Genomic DNA, 19704 nt, shown 5'->3' on the forward strand with positions numbered 1-19704 from the left:
CACCAGACTTTTCAGTTTGGGGGGGGGGCACAGGGGGCACCAGCATTTGATGGGGGGCACTTAGGTGGATACGGATCGCCGTCCTGGGGGAGGGGTCTAAGGGGAGGGGGTGCCCCCTCCAGGCGAGGCAGAACGGGAAAATTATTGGGGGGGGGGCTAATGTGTAGAGACTATCTAAGCGGAGCGCCACCATCGGTTGGCGCGGAGCGTACAAGAAATTTTTGGGTTTTTCAAACCCCCAGATGGCCGGAAACGGCACTTCCCGAGTGTTTTATGCTACGAATACCTAGCCCTAAAATATGGGTCTCAAGCCTGCAATTTCTCAGATTGCACGTAAAAGTCTGTAAAAACATTGTAATTTGTATATTCGATGGTGTTTTAAGAGAGTAGCTATTACTCGTAGTGTACTCGCAAAGACGTTTTTGAGTGTAGTAAGGGGTTGTTGGAGAACTGGCTGAAATGAAGCAAGTCATTGGCCTAAGACGAAGTTGTGTTGCCCTTACCGGTACTCACACTCACTGCTTCCACTTTTCACGGGGCGTGAAGACGCGGTTGGGGTGACAATGTGGTCTATAGCCAGGGGACGGGCCGAGGGTCCCCCCAGCATTTACTAAAATTATTACACCTATATAGTATACGTGTGCATCGGACAGATCGACAAGTATGCATTGAAAAATGGGCAGATGCACGTTTCGGAGCCTTGGTAGATATAGGGGGGGGGGGGCTTATCATGCATTTGCCCCCTCAACTTTTTCATTGGGGGAAGCCCCCCGGTTCCGCCGCCACTGCCCCCTCCCCTTTGGAAAATTTTCGCTTACGGAGGATGGGCTAGATGCAAAATGCTGCCACATTTGATGCTAAATTCGATCTGAAGATATCTCCAGAAATTGCTATTTTTGAGGTAATGATTTTAACAAGGGGCAGAATTTTGCAGAGGATATGAACCACATGCTGTCGATATTATGCCTAACCCTATATCAATAGAACCTACATTTGTTGAAGTAATGTGTGCATGACCCCCGACTCCTTTCTTGTCTTTCTCGTTTTCGCCCATTATCTGTTAAGATGTAACAGGTTCCAGCATCGTTATTGGCTCCTATCAGGGATCTCACCATGCAATCCAAAGTTTGATCACACATCGAGTATGGCTCAGTATGCAGGTGTGAACATTCGTCATTTGTTCCTACAAGCATCTAACCTCAAATGACCTCTGCACCCCCTACACAACAGGGTTAATATATGGGTCCACAAATATAGGCAAGTATGGTGCCTGCGGACCCTCACATTCTCACATTTCGTCAGCTCCTAACCTGTCAACCTCAGACGAAGGCAACATATTGCAGTACCCTCCCTTCTCACAGTCATGTAGCTCGCGAACCGGACGTGTATATCCGCTGGTATGGCGTGAGCACTGACACATTCAATGTAAATATCGACACCTGTTGTGATGGCGCAGGTCACGACTTCGATACCCGACGTTCAAGGATAAACTTTTTCATTTTTTCGCAGCTCATTTGAAGAAAATACGAATTACTGTGCTTCTTTGTCCTTATGAAAAACCAACTCAGATGATGGGAGTTGAATATAACAAAATATATATATATTTTTTTACCAACCCAAATCTCAGATGGGGGGGGCACTCGGGGGGGCACTGGGTTTTCCAGGGGGGCACGTGCCCCCCTGGCCCCCCCCCCCCCCCCTTGGCGACGCCACTGTTCAACGTTCAGTGAAACCATGGCCTCGATAAGGCGTAATCTCTTGTTAATTTTAGCTTTCTGTCTTCAATTTTATAATACAATAATTCAAATTAATTATTGCCTTTTTCATTCATCTTTTTCTCGCTAAGTAATCACAATTTATTTAAGATTAAATTTATGCTCATGTCTGCCTAGGTTCGATTCCCCGCCGAAGCACTATTTTATTTTATTTTATTTTGTTATCATTATTATTTATTTATTGGGTTGTTGTTAATATCTGCATGTCTATACATGGTGTTTTAAGTTTGTTTCGCTTTGTTTGTTTGTCTGTTTTTTGTAAGGGGGGGGGGGGTTGTTTCTATTTGGTATTTTGTTTCACGTAAACACAGTAGGTCATTGCAATATTTTGCACAACTTGTCAATAGAAACCGATCGGAACTTAAGACCTGAGTAGTAAATTTGATTTCTGTCTCGCTCGTCGCCTTTCACTTGAAATTTTAATGAAAGTATACATAAGGACGAAAACTGTACCTGCAAAAGAAATGCTTCTTTTGTACAGTGTAAGGCCACCGCGACTTCTTTTCTGACAAGCTTGATGATATTTGTTCTTCGGGAATGCTGTGTCATTACTTAGCCTTTATATTATAAACCGTTAAGTGTGGAAACAGCTATGCTCCTGTTAGAACAACTTCACAATTCTTAAATGCTGATTTACTGAGGCAGGCGTTTGAAAGACAGTGTGATACAAACAGGTACGCAGGGGCGTAGCGAAGGGGTTTTTGTTGGGGGTGTGGAGAATTTGATTTGCCGACGGATCTGGAAGTGGTGACTGAAATGGGGGAGGGGTCTAAGGGTAGGGGGTCTACCCCTCCCCCTTTGGAAAAATTAGTTTGAACGTCCTTAGATGCAATCTGGTGCATATTTTAAGTCAAATTTGGCACGGAAGAAGCTCCCGTTCTCCTTTTTCTATTCAGCTTTCCTTCTTTCTTCCCCTTCCGCTCTCTTCACCTTTTCTCCTTTTGCCGACAGACCCAAAATTTTACTTTACTTAATGTGTACAGCAGAAGACTACTGTGTTGGTTGCATGCGGCAGTTTAGTTTTGAGTGCCGTGACAATATGTCAGCATGGTACGGTGGCTTAACAGGGACAAAGGAAAGAAAAACTGTGTCCCCAAATCTCACAATGTTGACTTTTCATCTCAAAATATTGCCTCTTTTTATTCCTTCAAAATTTGGACTTTAAAAGATCCAAAAACAAAAGTCCAAATGTAGCCTATAATGGCTGGCATTACACAGTGCCCGTGAAAACGCCAGCTCTTTTGTATCAAGCAATATCCGATGACAAGCTGCCACCCCTGCCCCCGCCCCCCCCCCCCTCCGCTAGTCAAACATTTTTAGTGACGACACTGATGTCGAAATTTGGAATTTATGTCCATGAATACCACATAACAAACTCAAGTGAAAGGGTAAAGGATAACTGTAGGTATAAATTAATTTTGATTTGTTGCAGACTATTAGAAAACACTTCTATACAGTTTGCCAGTATTTCTATACCACTTTTACATTTGAGAAAGGTCCCTTTAAGCTTCATGTGAGCCTCGTATAGTGGCTGGAATACTTCTAAGAGCACACATGTCATTACAGGTCAGTTGCTCAGATGCATTACGAAACTCGATAGGATTAGACATGAGACTTTGATGGCTTAACAAAAATGTTTACAATCCATTATAAATTTGTCAGTAACAAATAGTGTTGAATGTCATAAAAGGTGTTCTGTTGTTTATATGGAGTTAAAATGAAAAGTTTGATCTTTCATAAAATTTATGTCAATGGACTGCACTTCAGTTACGTCTTCGTTAATTTATCCTTAAAGGAGCATTCCAGAGATTAAGCATAGTTTAAAGGTGAATCCGGAATAACGATAGATGTAGTATGCAATTCCATTTTTTTCTCTCCCTTTTTCGTATCTAATAACCCACGGTTGTTATTTCTATTTGAATTGGGTTATACGTAGGTATTATAAAAAAAACATTGCTTGAACATTGGACACCCATTCAAATCGCCATCCCCACCTCTCTAACCCTTCCCTACTGGTAGGTGAAGTTTGAGAGCCAAATATTTTCAGTCGCAAATTTAGTGCCTTTCAAAATATGTTGTACAAGAAATGAATCACTTATAAGTCATTGTAAGTAGCCAACCAAACGGCTAATATCGATCTTGAAAACTTTTCTTTTTCAAATGACTTTTGCCTTCCACCCTTAATATCCCAATTCGCTTTATAGTCGATAAGCAGAAAATCACGTGGTATTGAACAAAAGCACTGTTACTGAACATACACTGTACACGCTGGAGGAAGCATCATACCTAAATGCTCGCTAAGAGCTTCCGTAATTTCTATCTTTTCCTGTTGTGTACACATACACAATATCGTTTGCACGTTGTAATGCACAGTGTGACTCACACGCTCAGTGTACGTTATTGCGCAATGAATTTAACCACGTGTTATGGTAAATATTTTCCCAGTTGTACATTACAACTACGTCACATGTAATCAAAGGGTGTCAAATGTTCGTTTTTTTACCTTTTCGAATGTTTTCCTGTTTCTATAACATATCTTTAGTGTTTGAACAGAAACATTTAATTTTTCACTTGATATTCAGGACAAAAAAACTATATCAAACAAGGTAGGTGTTTTCCTGAAACATATACATATTCATAAGGAGGTTGTACCGTGACTTTTAGCAATGAAACATAGTTTATGAGCAATAACAGACAAACTATATATTTCTTGAGCTAGAAAATGTAAAGTTGTCATTAATTTTTGCTAAGTATTGCTTGGGTTTACTGACAATTGTACTAAATGCGTACTCAGGGTACAGTGATGCTTAAGTTTGACAACTAATTGTAATAGGTACTGCAAATCTTATATGAACGCCGTTAAAACGTATCAATGATTGTTATCAGAGGGGATTTTATTATCCTGTCAGCTCCTTCGGGAGTCTGATAAAGAATGATGAAGAGATGCCATGATCACCAACATGATTACATCACTGAGGCATCACAGCGTGACGGCATGATGTACTCTCTTCTGACTTTCTGGTAACCATTTCGAAATCTTTTACGAGAATTAAGGTTGTGTGTGGGTTGGAGCCTAAACTCGGAAGTTAACTACCCGAACGCTTTGAGTAGCAGCAAACCTCCCCAGTTAAAGCAAGCACACTCTACTGGGTAAGCGGAAGGATGTAACGTTATGTCATCTTTTTGTGAGTGAGATATTTTTGAAGATGACATACAGTAGAAGTTACTTATGAAATGCTGCCGTCTAAGAAATGTTTGCGTGCTAATTATGTCTTCTATATAGCTGTTCCAACTTTCCATGATATTCGACCGTCACTAAATCTAGGAAATGCTCGTTAAAGCTTGAACTGATTTTCACGGCTGCAGTGAATGCCTAAATGTTATTCCATTGTTTATAAATTCTAATAACGCGATCTAACCATGTTCTTTAATCATAATATAAAGAAAAGAGCACCCATGGAAGGGGACAAACTAAAACGAATGACAGCGAATGACCGAATGACAATTGACTTTGTACAGGGTTAATTATCACTTGCGAATGACAGCGAATGACAGCGAATGACAGCGAATGACAACGAAGGACAGTGTTGAGTGGAGATAGAATGATCAACGGAGTGGAGTAAATGCGGTTATTGGTTTTCTGCGCAAAAATGATTTGAGGAAAATCGCATGTTACGTGGTTGCAGGGTTTTGGTGTAATTTGAAACCACAGGGAAAGTTTTTGTGTGAGAATGCGCTTGAGTGCTGTGCTTTTTACCTCTGTAGATTTATATAGAAAGATAACTGAAGCCGTTTCAAGATTATAGTATTGTTAGTTTCTAACAATTAATATCGGAAAAATGACGTTAAATTTACTTTTTAAAATCAGACTTACAATTTCGCTTACTATAAGGTGCGTTTTTATCTTGTCCGTACTTTACTAGATCTAGATATCCACGAAGTCTGAACTGTGATATCCGGTTGAAGCAAATGTCTGTGCTGTCATTACTGTCATTCGTTTTAGTCAACGCAATTTTTTAGTGTGTACAACATATTGTCATTCGTTATGTGTAACGCAATTGTCATTCGTTTTAGTAACACCCCCATGGAAGATATATGCAACACCATTTAGACTGAGGAAATAGACAACGATATTTTTGGTGTCCAATTGTTTCACTTCAATGCACAACACTTGACAGTAATATAATTTCACAAAATTCATAATTAAAGACAAATACTCATTGCATGGTTTATTTTCTAAGCTCCATTGTAAAGATACATCTACGCTGAGTGATAGTACTGAACTTCTAACATTGCTATATCCAGAGCCAAATTATTATCCAACACTTAGGTGAGGTCAATGCAATGCCCCAAAGGTGAAGCTGACCCACATTCAAGGGGTCCCTGTGAACACTTCCTGGCCAGAAATACGAGCATTCTATTCTGAGTTGGTCCCACGAAACTTAATAAATATACAGGAGGGGGTCGGGTGGGGGGGTCAGGGGAGGGAGAACAAAGTAATTGGTACCGCACGGCCCCAGAGGGTGGGTGTTCATTTGACACTGTCCACACCATATAACAGATATAAGTGGGATTGAGCATGAAACAGAACATATTTGCCATCATAATTCCGCCTTACACATGACCCATGTTTTTTTCTGGCGCAAGTATTTTCTGTTTGTGGAATTCCATAATTCTCTTGGTGGTTATGTAAATCCAATGAACACTGTATTCAGCCATCTTAAAGGAAACAAACCTTGTATGCTTACGTTTAATTCATTCTGTTACCCCAGCAAGCTGACCCATTTGAGTCAACTTTGCAGTTTATAAGTATGAGCTGGATCACCAGCTGCCCTTTGCTTGAAGACTACCATCTCCCAGGGTATCAACTTGACCCATGCTGTTAATGACCCCAGTTTGCAGAGTTCAGAAGGGTCAATTGACATAGGGACACCACCAGAGTAAGACCTGTGTAATAGCAACTGTACCCAGCTCACTTGTTAATTCTATCTAGAATCACGGTCATATCTAGTTATCATCCTGGTGGCTACATTAATCTTGGTCCACTCTCCACATCCGTTCCGTGAAGGAACATACTTTTTCTCCGTAATCCTCATGAAGGCCTTCACATTTCATATTCTGACTCTCTTTGATTTTTAAATCTGCAAGGTCAGGCATTATAACCTCCTACTCATCATATTACCTGGATTATCAAAAACTGTGAGACTCTGTGGTACTTCGGACCTGCCAATTCTTGACCTCATCAGATTCGCACCTGGACTTGATCGCGTTAATTTGAAAAAAACATTTCGGCCTATACGGATGGGATTACTCGCGTTTACCTGAAGCAAGCCAACCCCGTCTGCTATCCTACCAGTCACCAGAGGCTCAAGCACCCAGTCAAGGTCCGAGTAACCAAAAACCCGGGAGTCACTGATCCGTGCAACCAGTTCATTTAATAAAGCCCTCAAGAAAACAAGTCTTCCTTCTTTTGTTTTGTTTATTTGTTCTGTTGTGTTTTAGCTCTTCTGCTACTATGTAACAATTCCCATATGTACCACTTTATATCAAACATATTCCACTTCCTGTACATGAATGGGCCAACTTGTGTTTCAATAAATGAAATGCACTATTAACATGGTGCATTTGTTTACAAGCTACATGTATATGTAACACAGTGCATAGTTTAACAAACTTTCATATTTATGTATTAATAACACAGCTGCCTATGTCTGTAGACCATTACAAGCAAAACACCGAAATGGGGTTAAGGTTTTAATGAAGAAGTACATCGAACCTTGTGAGTAGTTTCAACAAATTTATATGTTACCGTTACACAATATGCATTGATTGATCTTTTAATATATAATAATAATCATATTCTATGTTACGTGGCAAGAAATTCAACCACCTGGCTCACTAAACCATGGCTAGAGGTAAAATTTTAATCTTGCATGATATTTTATAGTTCATGAAAAAAGAAAATATTGAGTGCAAGTAAAAATGTTTGCTCTTCCGGCTTTCAAGATATTCACTCTTAAAATATGCTAAACTCTGGAATGCTCCTTAAGGCTTTTTATAAAGATTAGGATGTGGGATCCTCAGTTCAGGACTAAATATTAATGTAAATCCATTCTTTTAACTTTACATAAACAAGAGAGCACCATTGAGTGACATTCAACAACCATTTTCCCTCGACAAATTTACATGTCTTGAGGCCGCGAAAGTCTTATGTTTTCCCACTGTGTTTTGTGTTGCATCTGATGAACTGACCTAAATGTCTGTATATTAGCCTTTATAGTCCAGTCACTTAAGTTAATGACCACCACTTGTCTAAAAAGTCATTTCTCAAAATGAAAAGTGTTATATAAATCCAACTGAGGGATTCAAACTTCATCAGGTCCATTTTCAGCAAGTAGCACCAGAAGGCATCTCCAACGAGAAGATCAGGAGAATTTGACGGTGTGTAGCTGTTAAGTTTGCGTATAGGATCAAGTGAGATTTAGAAGATGCTTGACAGGGCCAATAATGATCATCATTCTCCATCTTTCGCAAAGTAACATCTTATAACTTTGATGCATGGTTTGGTAAATATCTTATCACTGATTTCGGTATTTCCTGTGCATTGGTACAACCTGTGGGCAAAATGGAAATATTTAACTGAGTTATATACGCAGTTCCAATGACTCGATCGGTAATGTCATCAGTGAGTTGAGTTACATGCCACCAGAGCAAGTTGGATCTTGATAAAGTTTTCTGTGCTACTAGACAATAATATCCCGTAATAAAAAGTATAAAAATTTGAAGATTTCGAATTTGAAGTTTTTTATAGTTATTAATATGGATATGTAAAAGTGTCTGGGTGAAGAAATGTTGAATATTGAATCAAATTCCCCTGACTACTGTACTTCCTAACTAACATTCCCTGAAACTTTGTTGAAGTTGATATCATCTGATCAACAAAACTAACCGGCCAGCAGCATGGCAGTACTGCAATCATCTGTTGAACAAATTAACCAAGTAGCATCATCTGCTGAATAAAACTATTAAACCAAGGATAATAGTTCAATGGTGACACTGAATTTATCTATTGAACCAACCAATGGGAGATTACCATGGCAGTACTATATTTATCTGCTATTATTTAAAAAAAACCTAACCGGCTAACACCATGGCAGTACTGCAATCATCTGTTGAACAAATTAACCACATAGCACCATACATGTATTGAATTCATCTGCTGAATAAAACTAACCAAGGATAATAGTTCAATGGTGACACTGAATTTATCTATTGAACCAACCAATGGGATAGTGCCATGGCAGTACTATATTTATCTGCTAATATTTTAAAAAAACTAACCGGCTAACACCATGGCAGTACTGCGATCATCTGTTGAACAAATTAACCACATAACACCATAGATGTATTGAATTCATCTGCTGAATAAACTAACCAAGGATAATAGCTCAATGGTGACACTGAATTAATCTATTGAACAGTTCCGAATACACATATCCATTCCATACCTGCTAACGCCATGAAGGGCTTAATTAGTCTGCTAAACAAAACTAACCTGATAGAGCCATGGCAGTACTGAATTCATTTTTGAGCATTTCTAAGACCATCTTCACTCCTTCCTCACCCTAAAACGAGAAGAAAACAAACAATTCACAATACAAAAGTATAAAGAAGTTTTAACTTCTTCATGTACCAATTTCTAAAATTTTTGGCAAAGCTGTCGAAATTAATGTTCACTCCTTCACATATTTTCGGTTAATTGGGTATAACCAAAGGGAGGGGGGTACACCATACTCATTAGAGGCTTCTGAACAGAGCATAGTGCGAATAGAAATATTCACTGACATGGCAGATGCTTGTATGTTCTTTTTTTTTCATATACAAAAAGCAAGCTGTTTAATGGATTCATGGTTATCAGATGTTTCAATTTAAAAGGTTTGCAAGTACAGGGAAACATTGGGGGAATATGTAATGCTATCAATGATTTCTTTTCAATTTAAACTTAATGCAACAGTGAAGCTCATATAAAAGAACAAAACCAAGTTTTGAATGCACCTTGTATGCCAATCCCCAAAGTACCGGCCTACCGATAAACACCGCCCTCGCTCCGAGAGCCAGGGCCTTCAGGACGTCAGTTCCCTTCCGTACCCCACCGTCTAGGTAAACTTCAACATCAGACCCTTTCACAGCCTCTACGACCTCTGGAAGAGCATCAATCTAAACAACAAACACAATGTTTTTAAATTATTAGGTGGGAAAGAGCACCTTGGTAAAAAACTGTTTATGACAATTTACAAAGATATGAATATTCTATGAGTGAGTTGATAATTCATCAAAATTGAGCTGGCAATGTCTGAAATACAATATTTTTCACACTTTTAGGTAGGAGGAACATCATAAGTAAATGTTTTACTACAAATGTATGATTTTTTGGGAAGGTGAGTTGATATTTTCATCACAATTAAGTTGAAAAATATGGTTGTTTTCAATCATTATGTAGAAATCTTTCATTCTGAAAACTTCATCTGACCTCTCAAAGGAGTTTATCATTCATGTGACTCCATGAAGTACAGTATTAACACTAATGCAACAAGCACACAAACAATCAACAAAGCTTCTGTTCACCTCTTTTAATATGTTGAAATCAAACATTGTTACAGCAGCAAGAATATTCTTAAAGCTGTCTCGCAAACGTTATGCTAATGGGGTACAGTGTTTATTCAATGTGGATGGTTGACAAGAGTTATGAGTGACAGTGTTCACAAGTTGCAGGTAACGATACACAGGCCAGTACGCAGAGGGATGTGACAGGTACATTCACACCACACCTCCTCACCGCCCCTCCCTCTCGCACCCCTGCTGAATGATTCAACCAGTAGAACACATATCAATATGCAACAGACCACAGTGTAGATCTAGTAACGCACAATTAATAGTTTTCTAATATGCAAAGAGACTTACTGTACCCAGTACGCCATCTAGCTGCCTTCCTCCGTGATTGGAAACAATTATGCCAGCGACACCGTTTTCAACGGCAAGCTCAGCATCACTGCCTGTAAGAGAGAGACAATCAAGACTGAGGATAGGATCTATCTTAGATGTAGTGAATTTATGGGAGTGTTGATGTTTGAGACGTGTTGTGGTAGGGACATTGTGGGCTGTGATAATTATCTCTAACCAAGATAGTTCTGGTTAAAGGCAGACTTTGTGGTACGAGTACAACAGCATGAGCGTGAGTAAAAGGAGAATACACTTATCATATAATTTATGAGTACCAGTACACGGCTCCAAGCCTGAGCACAAATACTTCATTTTGCAAGTATCTATGCTAGATTCCAATATATACCACCTATAAGTACAAATCCATTCCATACTACAAAGTACAGGCAGGTATAACACTAGCATATATGGTATGAGTAACGAATCCATACTACAAGTACAGGCAGCTATAACCCTAGCGTATGAGTAAGAATCCATACTACATGGTACAGGAAGCTATCATGCTAGCGTATGAGTATGGATTCATACTAATAGGTAGAGGCAGCTATAATGCTAGTGTAGAGAATAAGTATGGATCCATACTACAAGTACAGGCATCTATAACCCTAGCGTATGAGTACAGATCCATACTACATGGTACATGCAGGCAGCTATAATGCTAGCGTATGAGTATGGATCCATCATACTGTACAAGGTACAGGAAGCTATAACGCTAGCATATGAGTATGGATCCATACTACAAGGTACAGGCAGCTATAATGCTAGCATATGAGTACTGATTTATACTAATAGGTACAGGCAGCTATAACGCTAGTGTATGAGAATGAGTATTGGATCCATACTACAAGTACAGGCAGCTATAACCCTAGCGTATGAGTACAGATTCATACTAATAGGTACAGGCAGCTATAACGCTAGTGTATGAGTATGGATCCATACTACAAGGTACAGGCAGCTATAACCCTAGCGTATGAGTACGGATCCATACTACAAGGTACAGGCAGCTATAATGCTACCATATGAGTACGAATTCATGCTAATAGGTAGAGGCAGCTAAAACGCTAGTGTATGAGAATGAGTATGGATCCATACTACAATTACAGGCAGCTATAACGCTAGCATATGAGTACTGATTCATACTAATAGGTACAGGCAGCTATAACGCTAGTGTATGAGAATGAGTATGGATCCATACTACAATTACAGGCAGCTATAACGCTAGCATATGAGTACTGATTCATACTAATAGGTACAGGCAGCTATAACGCTAGTGTATGAGAATGAGTATGGATCCATACTACAAGTACAGGCAGCTATAATGCTAGTGTATGAGTATGAATCCATACTAATAGGTACAGGCAGCTATAACGCTAACTAGTGTATGAGAATGCTTTCCCACAAGTAGAAAAATTAAAAGAAAGACAATCATTCTGACTAGACATTTTTAATGCTTTAAATGATAATTTGTAGAAAATTCTAACCTTTTTTCATTAGCAACATGACTCCATTTCCCCTGCTTTGCCCAAACAGAGGCAGTGCATCTTGATGTTTGTGGGAAATCTAAACAGACACAAACATACACCTCACTTATCCTTATTTACTTGAACTCCTACGTGGTATGGTTATTAGATATCACCAAACACCATTCCAACCAACACCACTTCAGTCAATACCATTCTAACACCATTTTTTGGGGGGTCACAGAAGGAAACTACCTACTCTATTGTTCTTTACCTGAGAGAATGCCCTTAAGGACAATTGGAAGCTTTGTGATAGTTTTCAGCCAACCTACATCTTTCCATGTTACTGCCGGAGAAATCTGAATAGGTCCATACAGGTCCCCCTTTGTGTTAGAAGAATTTTCATGCTCCAAATTTGGAAGTCTGAAACATGGAAAACAACAAGTACATTTTAGGCTATATGACTCCAATATAATCAACTTTTTTCTAGCATCATCCCTTCATATTAAGTTGTGCATACACTTCCATCTATATTAAAATTTTCATAAAGTGAACTATAGTGACTATTCCCTCCCGGTGGTTTCTGAACAATATCAGAAAAGCTGAATTTCTTAATTGCAGCTGTAGGCATTGATTTTGGCAACTCACTGATTTGTTGCATATCATCAATGCAATCCACCCATGTCAGTGCAAATTTCAAGTTGAGATATATGGCATTAACCATTTGTACTTGATGACCTTTGTTGACCTTTGGTCCCCACCAAAAATAATAGGCACCCTAAGGATCTCACTAATGGGGAAAGCCACATACTCTCTTCATAACAACATTCCCCTTGTTCAGATGTAATGTGTATCAGGTTTTCACATTTTGACCTCGGTTGACCTCTGATGTCTATCAAAGACTTGTTGCGTATTACAAGGCTGAACTATGATGTAGGTACATACTTTCTTGTAGGGATTGCTCTGTTGACCCCTGCTAATGTTGGCCTGCTCATCAAGAACACCAAACGTGTACACATTACGGGCAAGCCATACGCCAAGTACAACATTCCCATTCTTGAGATATCGTGGTCAAAAAATAGGGTTACAACACATTCACATTCTCACACGCACAAGCATGCACTGCAAGTAACCAAACTGAGTGGATAACAATTTCTGGTTGTTCCCAATAGTCCAGACATTGGAAAAGATCAATGATTTGAGTTGTTTACAAAAATGCTCATACTTATGTTTGAGATCTTGGTATATTTTTTATTCAACAGTGTATTTATTTGAATGTCACATGTGTGTGTGTGTGTGTGTATAGAGTGAAAGATATCCAATACATAAATGGAAGTGTCTGGTCACACCTACTGATCATACATGCTTAAATCTATTTACATAAGAATATCCAATATGAGATTGATATTACTTTGAACTCAATTCAAACAAATACACAGTAGTACCTCATAATACAGGACTGAGGTTGCTTGTAGTAACTCTCACAAGCTGGAATTATACTTATTCAGTATTTGGCTCTACGTGGTTAATTTGCCTTGAAAGGCTGTACTGTTTATACGCTACTCAACAACATGTACAGTTTTGATTTGTCCAACCATATGTTTAGTCATCTCAGACCACTGGATAAACCTCAAAGGGTGACTCGCGCAAAAAGAAACGTCTAATGCCGGTAATTTGACCTAGTTTCGTATGAGGTGTAACAGTGTTAAAAACTACCATCGATCCCAGAAAATACACACACAGCTTGCTACCCTTGGTAATTAGACACTAGTGTACAGTCAGTACATACAGATGCGGTCAATACCCACAGCACAGTATACAAACGATACAGCGATGGACATCTCAGGTCCAGCTAAAGATAACAATTAAGGTATCAGGTTTCATTACTGTCTGCATTTTGTAGCGACACAAACAAAACGTCACTTGCAAGCAACAGAAAGTTAACTTTTTCAGATGGCCGCACGCGGTTTGGGGCGAGTCTTCAATGCCTTTAAATCACTTTTTGAGTTTGTATATGTATGTATGCAGTTCACATGGCAAATCTGGTTGTTATCATTTCAAATAAACAAAAACAAAGTCGAATTTTTTCAAAATTTCCCAGTTTGCCTTTACATACGGTTAATACTGCTATGAATTTACAAAAGTGTCTCAGCGTAGAAGATGTCGAGAACTGAATGAAATCTTCAATGACTTACTACGCGTTTTTAATTTGGTTTTTACAGAAAAGAGAACGCAGACATGATAGGTTTGGTGATTCCTTGAAACATTTTACATTAATTAATACATTTTTATGAACTAGTTTATGACAGTTAGACCATTGTAGCATACAAGTGACCAGCAATGTTTTGCACTAATTTGGACCTAGCCATATCATAACATGAGGTTCATCTAAACCTTAAAGGCATTGAAGACTCGCGCACAAAGAAACGTCTCATGGCGGTAATCTGACCTAGTTTCGAATGAGGTGTAACAGAAGTGACAGTTAGACACCACCATCAATCCCAGAAAATACACACACAGCTTGCTACCGTCAGTAATTAGACACTAGTGCACAGTCAATACATGCAGATAGGGTCAATACCCACAACAGTGTACATAGCAGTCCATCTACAAAAAAGATAACAAGGTATCACCTTTCATTACTGTCTGCATTTTGTAGCGACACGAACAAAAATTTCACTTGCAAGCAACGGAAAGTTAACTTTTTCAGACGGCGGCACACGGTTTGGAGCGAGTCTTCAATGCCTTTATGTCAGATCTCCCAGTACAACGATTTATTACATGAATCATAATATTTTGAAACCATGCATAAAACGTTAATCCCAATTTTGATGTCATACAGTATGTAGTTCAGTAATGTCACAATTATAACTATTGAAATGACAAATCATGATCAAAGGAAACCACCCAGACCTGATACTGCTGTCAACTTTGAATCCATTTCTTAAATCTGCCAATCTTATCCCGACGACGGGAGTATCGACCGTCACGACCAACGCTTTGTATCCGGCTTTCTCGGCACGCCTGACAATGGTCTCCGTCAGCCTTCTATCTTTAACGATGTAGAGTTGAAACCAGTGCAAGCAGTTGGGAGAAGCAGAAATCACATCCTCCATGCTTGTGGTGGACCAAGAACTCAATATCATGCCCGACTGCAAAGAGGCAGCAGCTAAACATTTCGAGAGAAACAAGAACGAACGGGGAATTTAGTGCTCGAATTTTGTAATATAGTGGTCTCGTAGGCTCTGAAAGTTCCCTTACAAAATACTATCATTCATTTGTACCAAAAAAATGCTGTACATCTTTGCACTTGTATACTAGCAATTTGCCCATTTTGCATAGCATTTTGCGATGCGATTCCCAATGAATTATTCCCTGACAGTAATTTACTATGTAAGTAGAACTACATTTGGAAAAGAACAATAAATTTTTTGGCTAGAATGGGACTTAGATCCGTGACCTCAGGGGTTTGTAAAAATGAGGTCACCGATTCAAATCCCACTCTAGCCAAGAAAAAATTCCTTGCTCTCTTTTTCATATTTTTACTCTGTTTATAGCTCCATGGTGTAAGTGAGAAGTTTCTGATGAACAAATGTACTTTTTCAGAGTTAAATCAATATAATACTGGGAAAGATGCAGGTATAGCAACCAAGGCAAAACGAAACTAATCATGTTCTGTTAACCAGCAGGCTGGCGCTCTGCTGATCTAATGTGCAGTTTTTCTCAGTGCCAAATAAACCAGCAACTCACTGTGCACTCCTTAACAACGTTTAGTGTCTAGTTCATAGACTACTGCATGGATTAACAAACTATTTGAGGCAGCTCAGTATAATAAGTTAATTAAACGACTGGCATATATTCTATACTCATTCAGGTCACTTGTATATATTTTCCATAACATACAACTTCCCCGAGGTCACCTATGTCATTTGAGATATACCCAAACCACCAAGTAGGAGAGAAGTATATTCTCTCTCACGCATATTGAATGTGTTTTATTATTATGTCTCACCCTGTACTGAGCCGGGATTCTGACACTCCGACAGAAAGGGTACTTAGATAGGAGGCCTTTGAGCCATATCAGCCCACAAAAGACTTCAATCCAGCTTTCAATAAAATATCAGACACACAACCTTGCACTCGTCAGGTATGCACACCCCTTATGACCTTAGGCTCAAGGCTGACCCTACCTTGCCCCTCTGCAACAACCAATCTTTCTTGGGTGGCTCTCATATGAAATTAAAACGAGAAACAAAGTCCTATCAGGTATCACTCACCTTTAGCAGTAGCTATTTCACCCTCTGGATGAGCAAGTGAATGCATCGCTGTTGGAGCGATTGCCACAGGGAATGATAATTTCCTACCAAGAATTGTGGTAGACAAATGTCTCTCCGACACATCTTTCAATAACTGTGGACACAGTCTTATCCTAAAAGTAAAGATGGTATAAATTGGGCAATTGAACCAGCATCTAGGTCGTATCATGATATTAGGTGCACCATTTAGTCACAATCCGTTATCAGAACTGGACGATTTTTGATAGTCTGCATTAAAACAGCATTGCCTCCTGCACTACAGTCCATCCATCCATATATAACTGTGGTCAAGTTGGTGCACAGCCTGATTATGGCCTACCTGGACTTTAAAGCCATGACAAACCTCCCAGTGGTAACTTGCCAAACAAGAACCAGAAAACTAGAAAGGAAAGGGGGCTTAGTGATCCTTGCCAGATTTTGTATGAGCTGTCATTTAAGTGTGCATATAAGGTTCGAGTATCCACATAAGGACCAACAAAGTCCTTATGTGGCGATACGAGAGTATCCACATAAGGACCACAAACTGCGTTAGTCCTTACGTGGCGATATGAGAGTATCCACATAATGACCAAAGAACTGCGTTAGTCCTTATGTGGCGATATGAGAGTATCCACATAATGACCAAAGAACTGCGTTAGTCCTTATGTGGCGATATGAGAGTATCCACATAATGACCAACGAACCGCGTTATTCCTTATGTGGCGATATCCACATAATAACCAACGAACTGTGTTAGTCCTTATGTGGTGATATGAGAGTATCCACATAAGGACCAAGTGGTTCGTTGGTCATTATGTGGATACAGCTCTCATATCACCACATAAGGGCTTATGCGGTTCGTTGGTCCTTATGTGGCGACATGCGAGATCCCCACATAAGGACTTGTGAATATTGTCGGTATTGGCGTCATTATGTGGCAGTGTTAGGATTGCATGATAAGTAAAATGTTCTTGGTCATAATGCGGAGGTGCTGTTACTGGTATTAGTGCCACGTAAGGACTTAAATTGTTCTTGGTCATTATGTGGCGATAACTTAGGTTTAATATTTTAATGCTTGTCGGTTTTGCCGTTCCATATTATTCAGGCCTAAGTTTGAAAACATGATATAGTCTAGGCCTATAGCTAGTCCTGGTTTAGAAATATTGAATTATATGCCAATGCCAGGGGTTTTAGCATAATGTTGTTTAAACAGTTGGTATACATATCCGGTCACTGATTCTAAATTAGTTCCGTTTTTTGCAAGGGCTGTGTAGTCACTACTAGACTTTATAACTTCTTAATCTTTCTTTGTAAGGCCTAGGGAAAACATTGTTTAGTTCTGCAGTTTCTCTACCTTTGAAATGATTCAACGTTTTCATGCAGAGTCTGCTCTGAATTTGCACCTGTGGCATAGTAATCATAAACTGACTTCCCTAACATCCGTTTAGAATACTTTTCCAGGTCATCAAGGCACACAATGGAGTTCATGTTGGAACTGTCTCTGAGATTTTTAACGTTAGATATACGCCAACCGTAGACGTGGACTGGTGTAACAACGTAACAAATAGTAAATCAATTTAGCTGGATGCAAGTTATCTGCAGAGCTTTTTCGGTGATCATGGATATGGACCTTGGACTATGTGACTTAGTCGCGATGTCAATACAATGAAGTGACCATGACAATAAGCGGAAATCTGCTAACACCGTCGCCGAAACATTTGCGCTGATAAGCCAGTGACGGTACCGTAAAAAATGTGCTGAGTTTTTTACTTTCTTCACCACCATCGAGGGAGGAAGTGAAAGTTGATATATGGCTGCTAAGTGTTCTAGAACACAAAATACTTTTGTTCACAATCACAAATGTCGCACATTTTTAGGCGTTATATTATAAGGTAATCAATAAACGCTAGCGAACTAGGGAACTGGTCCGTCGTAGAGTTGCATTCACAATAAGGCCTACATAGATCCATTGCAATCGGTGCACCGGTCCACAACAATAACAATCCGAAGTTGTAGGCCTACTATTCACAGGCGCGTATCCAGGATTTTCTAACCCGGGGGGGGGGGGGGGCGCGAATTACTATCTAAGCGGAGCGCCACCATCGGTTGGCGCGCAGCGTACAAGAAAATTTCTGGTTTTGATACCCCCCAGATCACCGGAAACGGCACTTCTCGGGCTTGAAATGACCAACCAGATGTACACTTTTTGCCTGAGAACCAAGTATTTCCTAATAGTTTTTTTTTCCATCCATAACCTTTTTGAAGATTGTCAACCCGGCACACGTCATGTTCGACCTGATCGCATCTCCTGTGGGTCTTTGCTTTTGTAGGTGATTCTACGTCGCGGCCCACAATACCCGTCAGCCCCACTTTTCAAGGTTTGAGGCCCCAAATTTGTTCAGAATTTGAAAATTCACATTTCTCGTGAATAAACTCACTTGAAAACATACCCATAATGTTGTACAAAATGTCATCTATGGACAACCAATATAGAAAAACTTCCTTGAACCCCTAACAGACCGGTCAAAATTGCACGAGTAGAGGGAAGTGTGATGCAGAATGTTGGTGAAGGAATTTTCGAAAATTCAGACACAGTTAATTTATTGCTGTAGAAATATTAAACCTCTTATAACGGCTATTATAAAACTTGGTTGAAGGAAATGAAAAAATAGCAGATATTTCCTTCAACCGAACACTACACACATAGGCGTAGGAGGCGCGGCGGCAGTGGCGGAGCTAGGGGTATTGGTCAGGAGGGGCGAGAATGGTCTGTAGGGGCGCTTTCGACACTAAGCGGAGCGCCACCACTGGTTGGCGCGTAGCGCACAGACAATTTTTGAGTAAAGGTACTCCCTAGATCGCCGGAAATGACCCTTTCAGGGCCTGGCTAATTTGCAGATAAACGAAGAATAGGGTGTCATCGCCAAATGACACCAACAAAATGTGAGAAATGTCAATAAGTAGATGAGAGCGCAATAAAAAAGTCAATAATCTAGAATAAGTAAAAAGTGGTAAAGAGCTGAAAAAGGCGCCAGCAGTCCATTTGAGTCCGTCAGGGGGGGCATCCGCCCCCCTGACCGTATGGACGCTCCGCCACTGCGCGGCGGGGGTGCAGCCCCTAATTCGCCATTACTAATGTAAAAGAAACTTTTGACATAATTGGACCTCCATGCT

General features: G+C 39.7%; 1 protein-coding gene across 2 annotated transcripts; it reads right to left on the reverse strand.

The window, feature by feature from the left end:
- Nucleotides 1-6547: 6547 nt before the first annotated feature.
- LOC139970957 (2-Hydroxyacid oxidase 1-like) lies at nucleotides 6548-18528 on the reverse strand. Of its 2 annotated transcripts, none has more exons than XM_071977047.1 (8): nucleotides 17885-18522; nucleotides 16513-16664; nucleotides 15149-15404; nucleotides 12510-12658; nucleotides 10737-10828; nucleotides 9831-9992; nucleotides 9331-9400; nucleotides 6548-8389 (listed from the first exon to the last, which is right to left on the reverse strand). In XM_071977047.1, the coding sequence occupies exons 1-8, from the start codon at nucleotides 18016-18018 to the stop codon at nucleotides 8319-8321; spliced, it is 1086 nt and encodes a 361-aa protein (XP_071833148.1). In that variant the 5' UTR covers nucleotides 18019-18522; the 3' UTR covers nucleotides 6548-8318. The 2 variants fall into 2 exon arrangements, 1 of the variants encoding a protein (XP_071833148.1); XR_011794268.1 differs by having other exon boundaries at nucleotides 8321-8389; nucleotides 9863-9992; nucleotides 17885-18528.
- Nucleotides 18529-19704: the final 1176 nt, after the last annotated feature.

Source organism: Apostichopus japonicus, chromosome 8 (assembly GCF_037975245.1).
Source record: "Apostichopus japonicus isolate 1M-3 chromosome 8, ASM3797524v1, whole genome shotgun sequence".
NCBI classification, from domain to species: Eukaryota; Metazoa; Echinodermata; class Holothuroidea; order Aspidochirotida; family Stichopodidae; genus Apostichopus; species Apostichopus japonicus.

Bases quoted from the DNA above. Each gene is read 5' to 3' on its own strand.
- LOC139970957 (XM_071977047.1), bottom strand. From the start codon at position 18,018: ATGAACTCCATTGTGTGCCTTGATGACCTGGAAAAGTATTCTAAACGG. The intron at 15,405-16,512 runs GTGAGTGATACC...CGAAATGTTTAG, and splicing joins TGAAATAGCTACTGCTAAAG to CTGCTGCCTCTTTGCAGTCG. The intron at 9,401-9,830 runs GTGCATTCAAAA...TTCTCGTTTTAG, and splicing joins TTTGGGGATTGGCATACAAG to GGTGAGGAAGGAGTGAAGAT.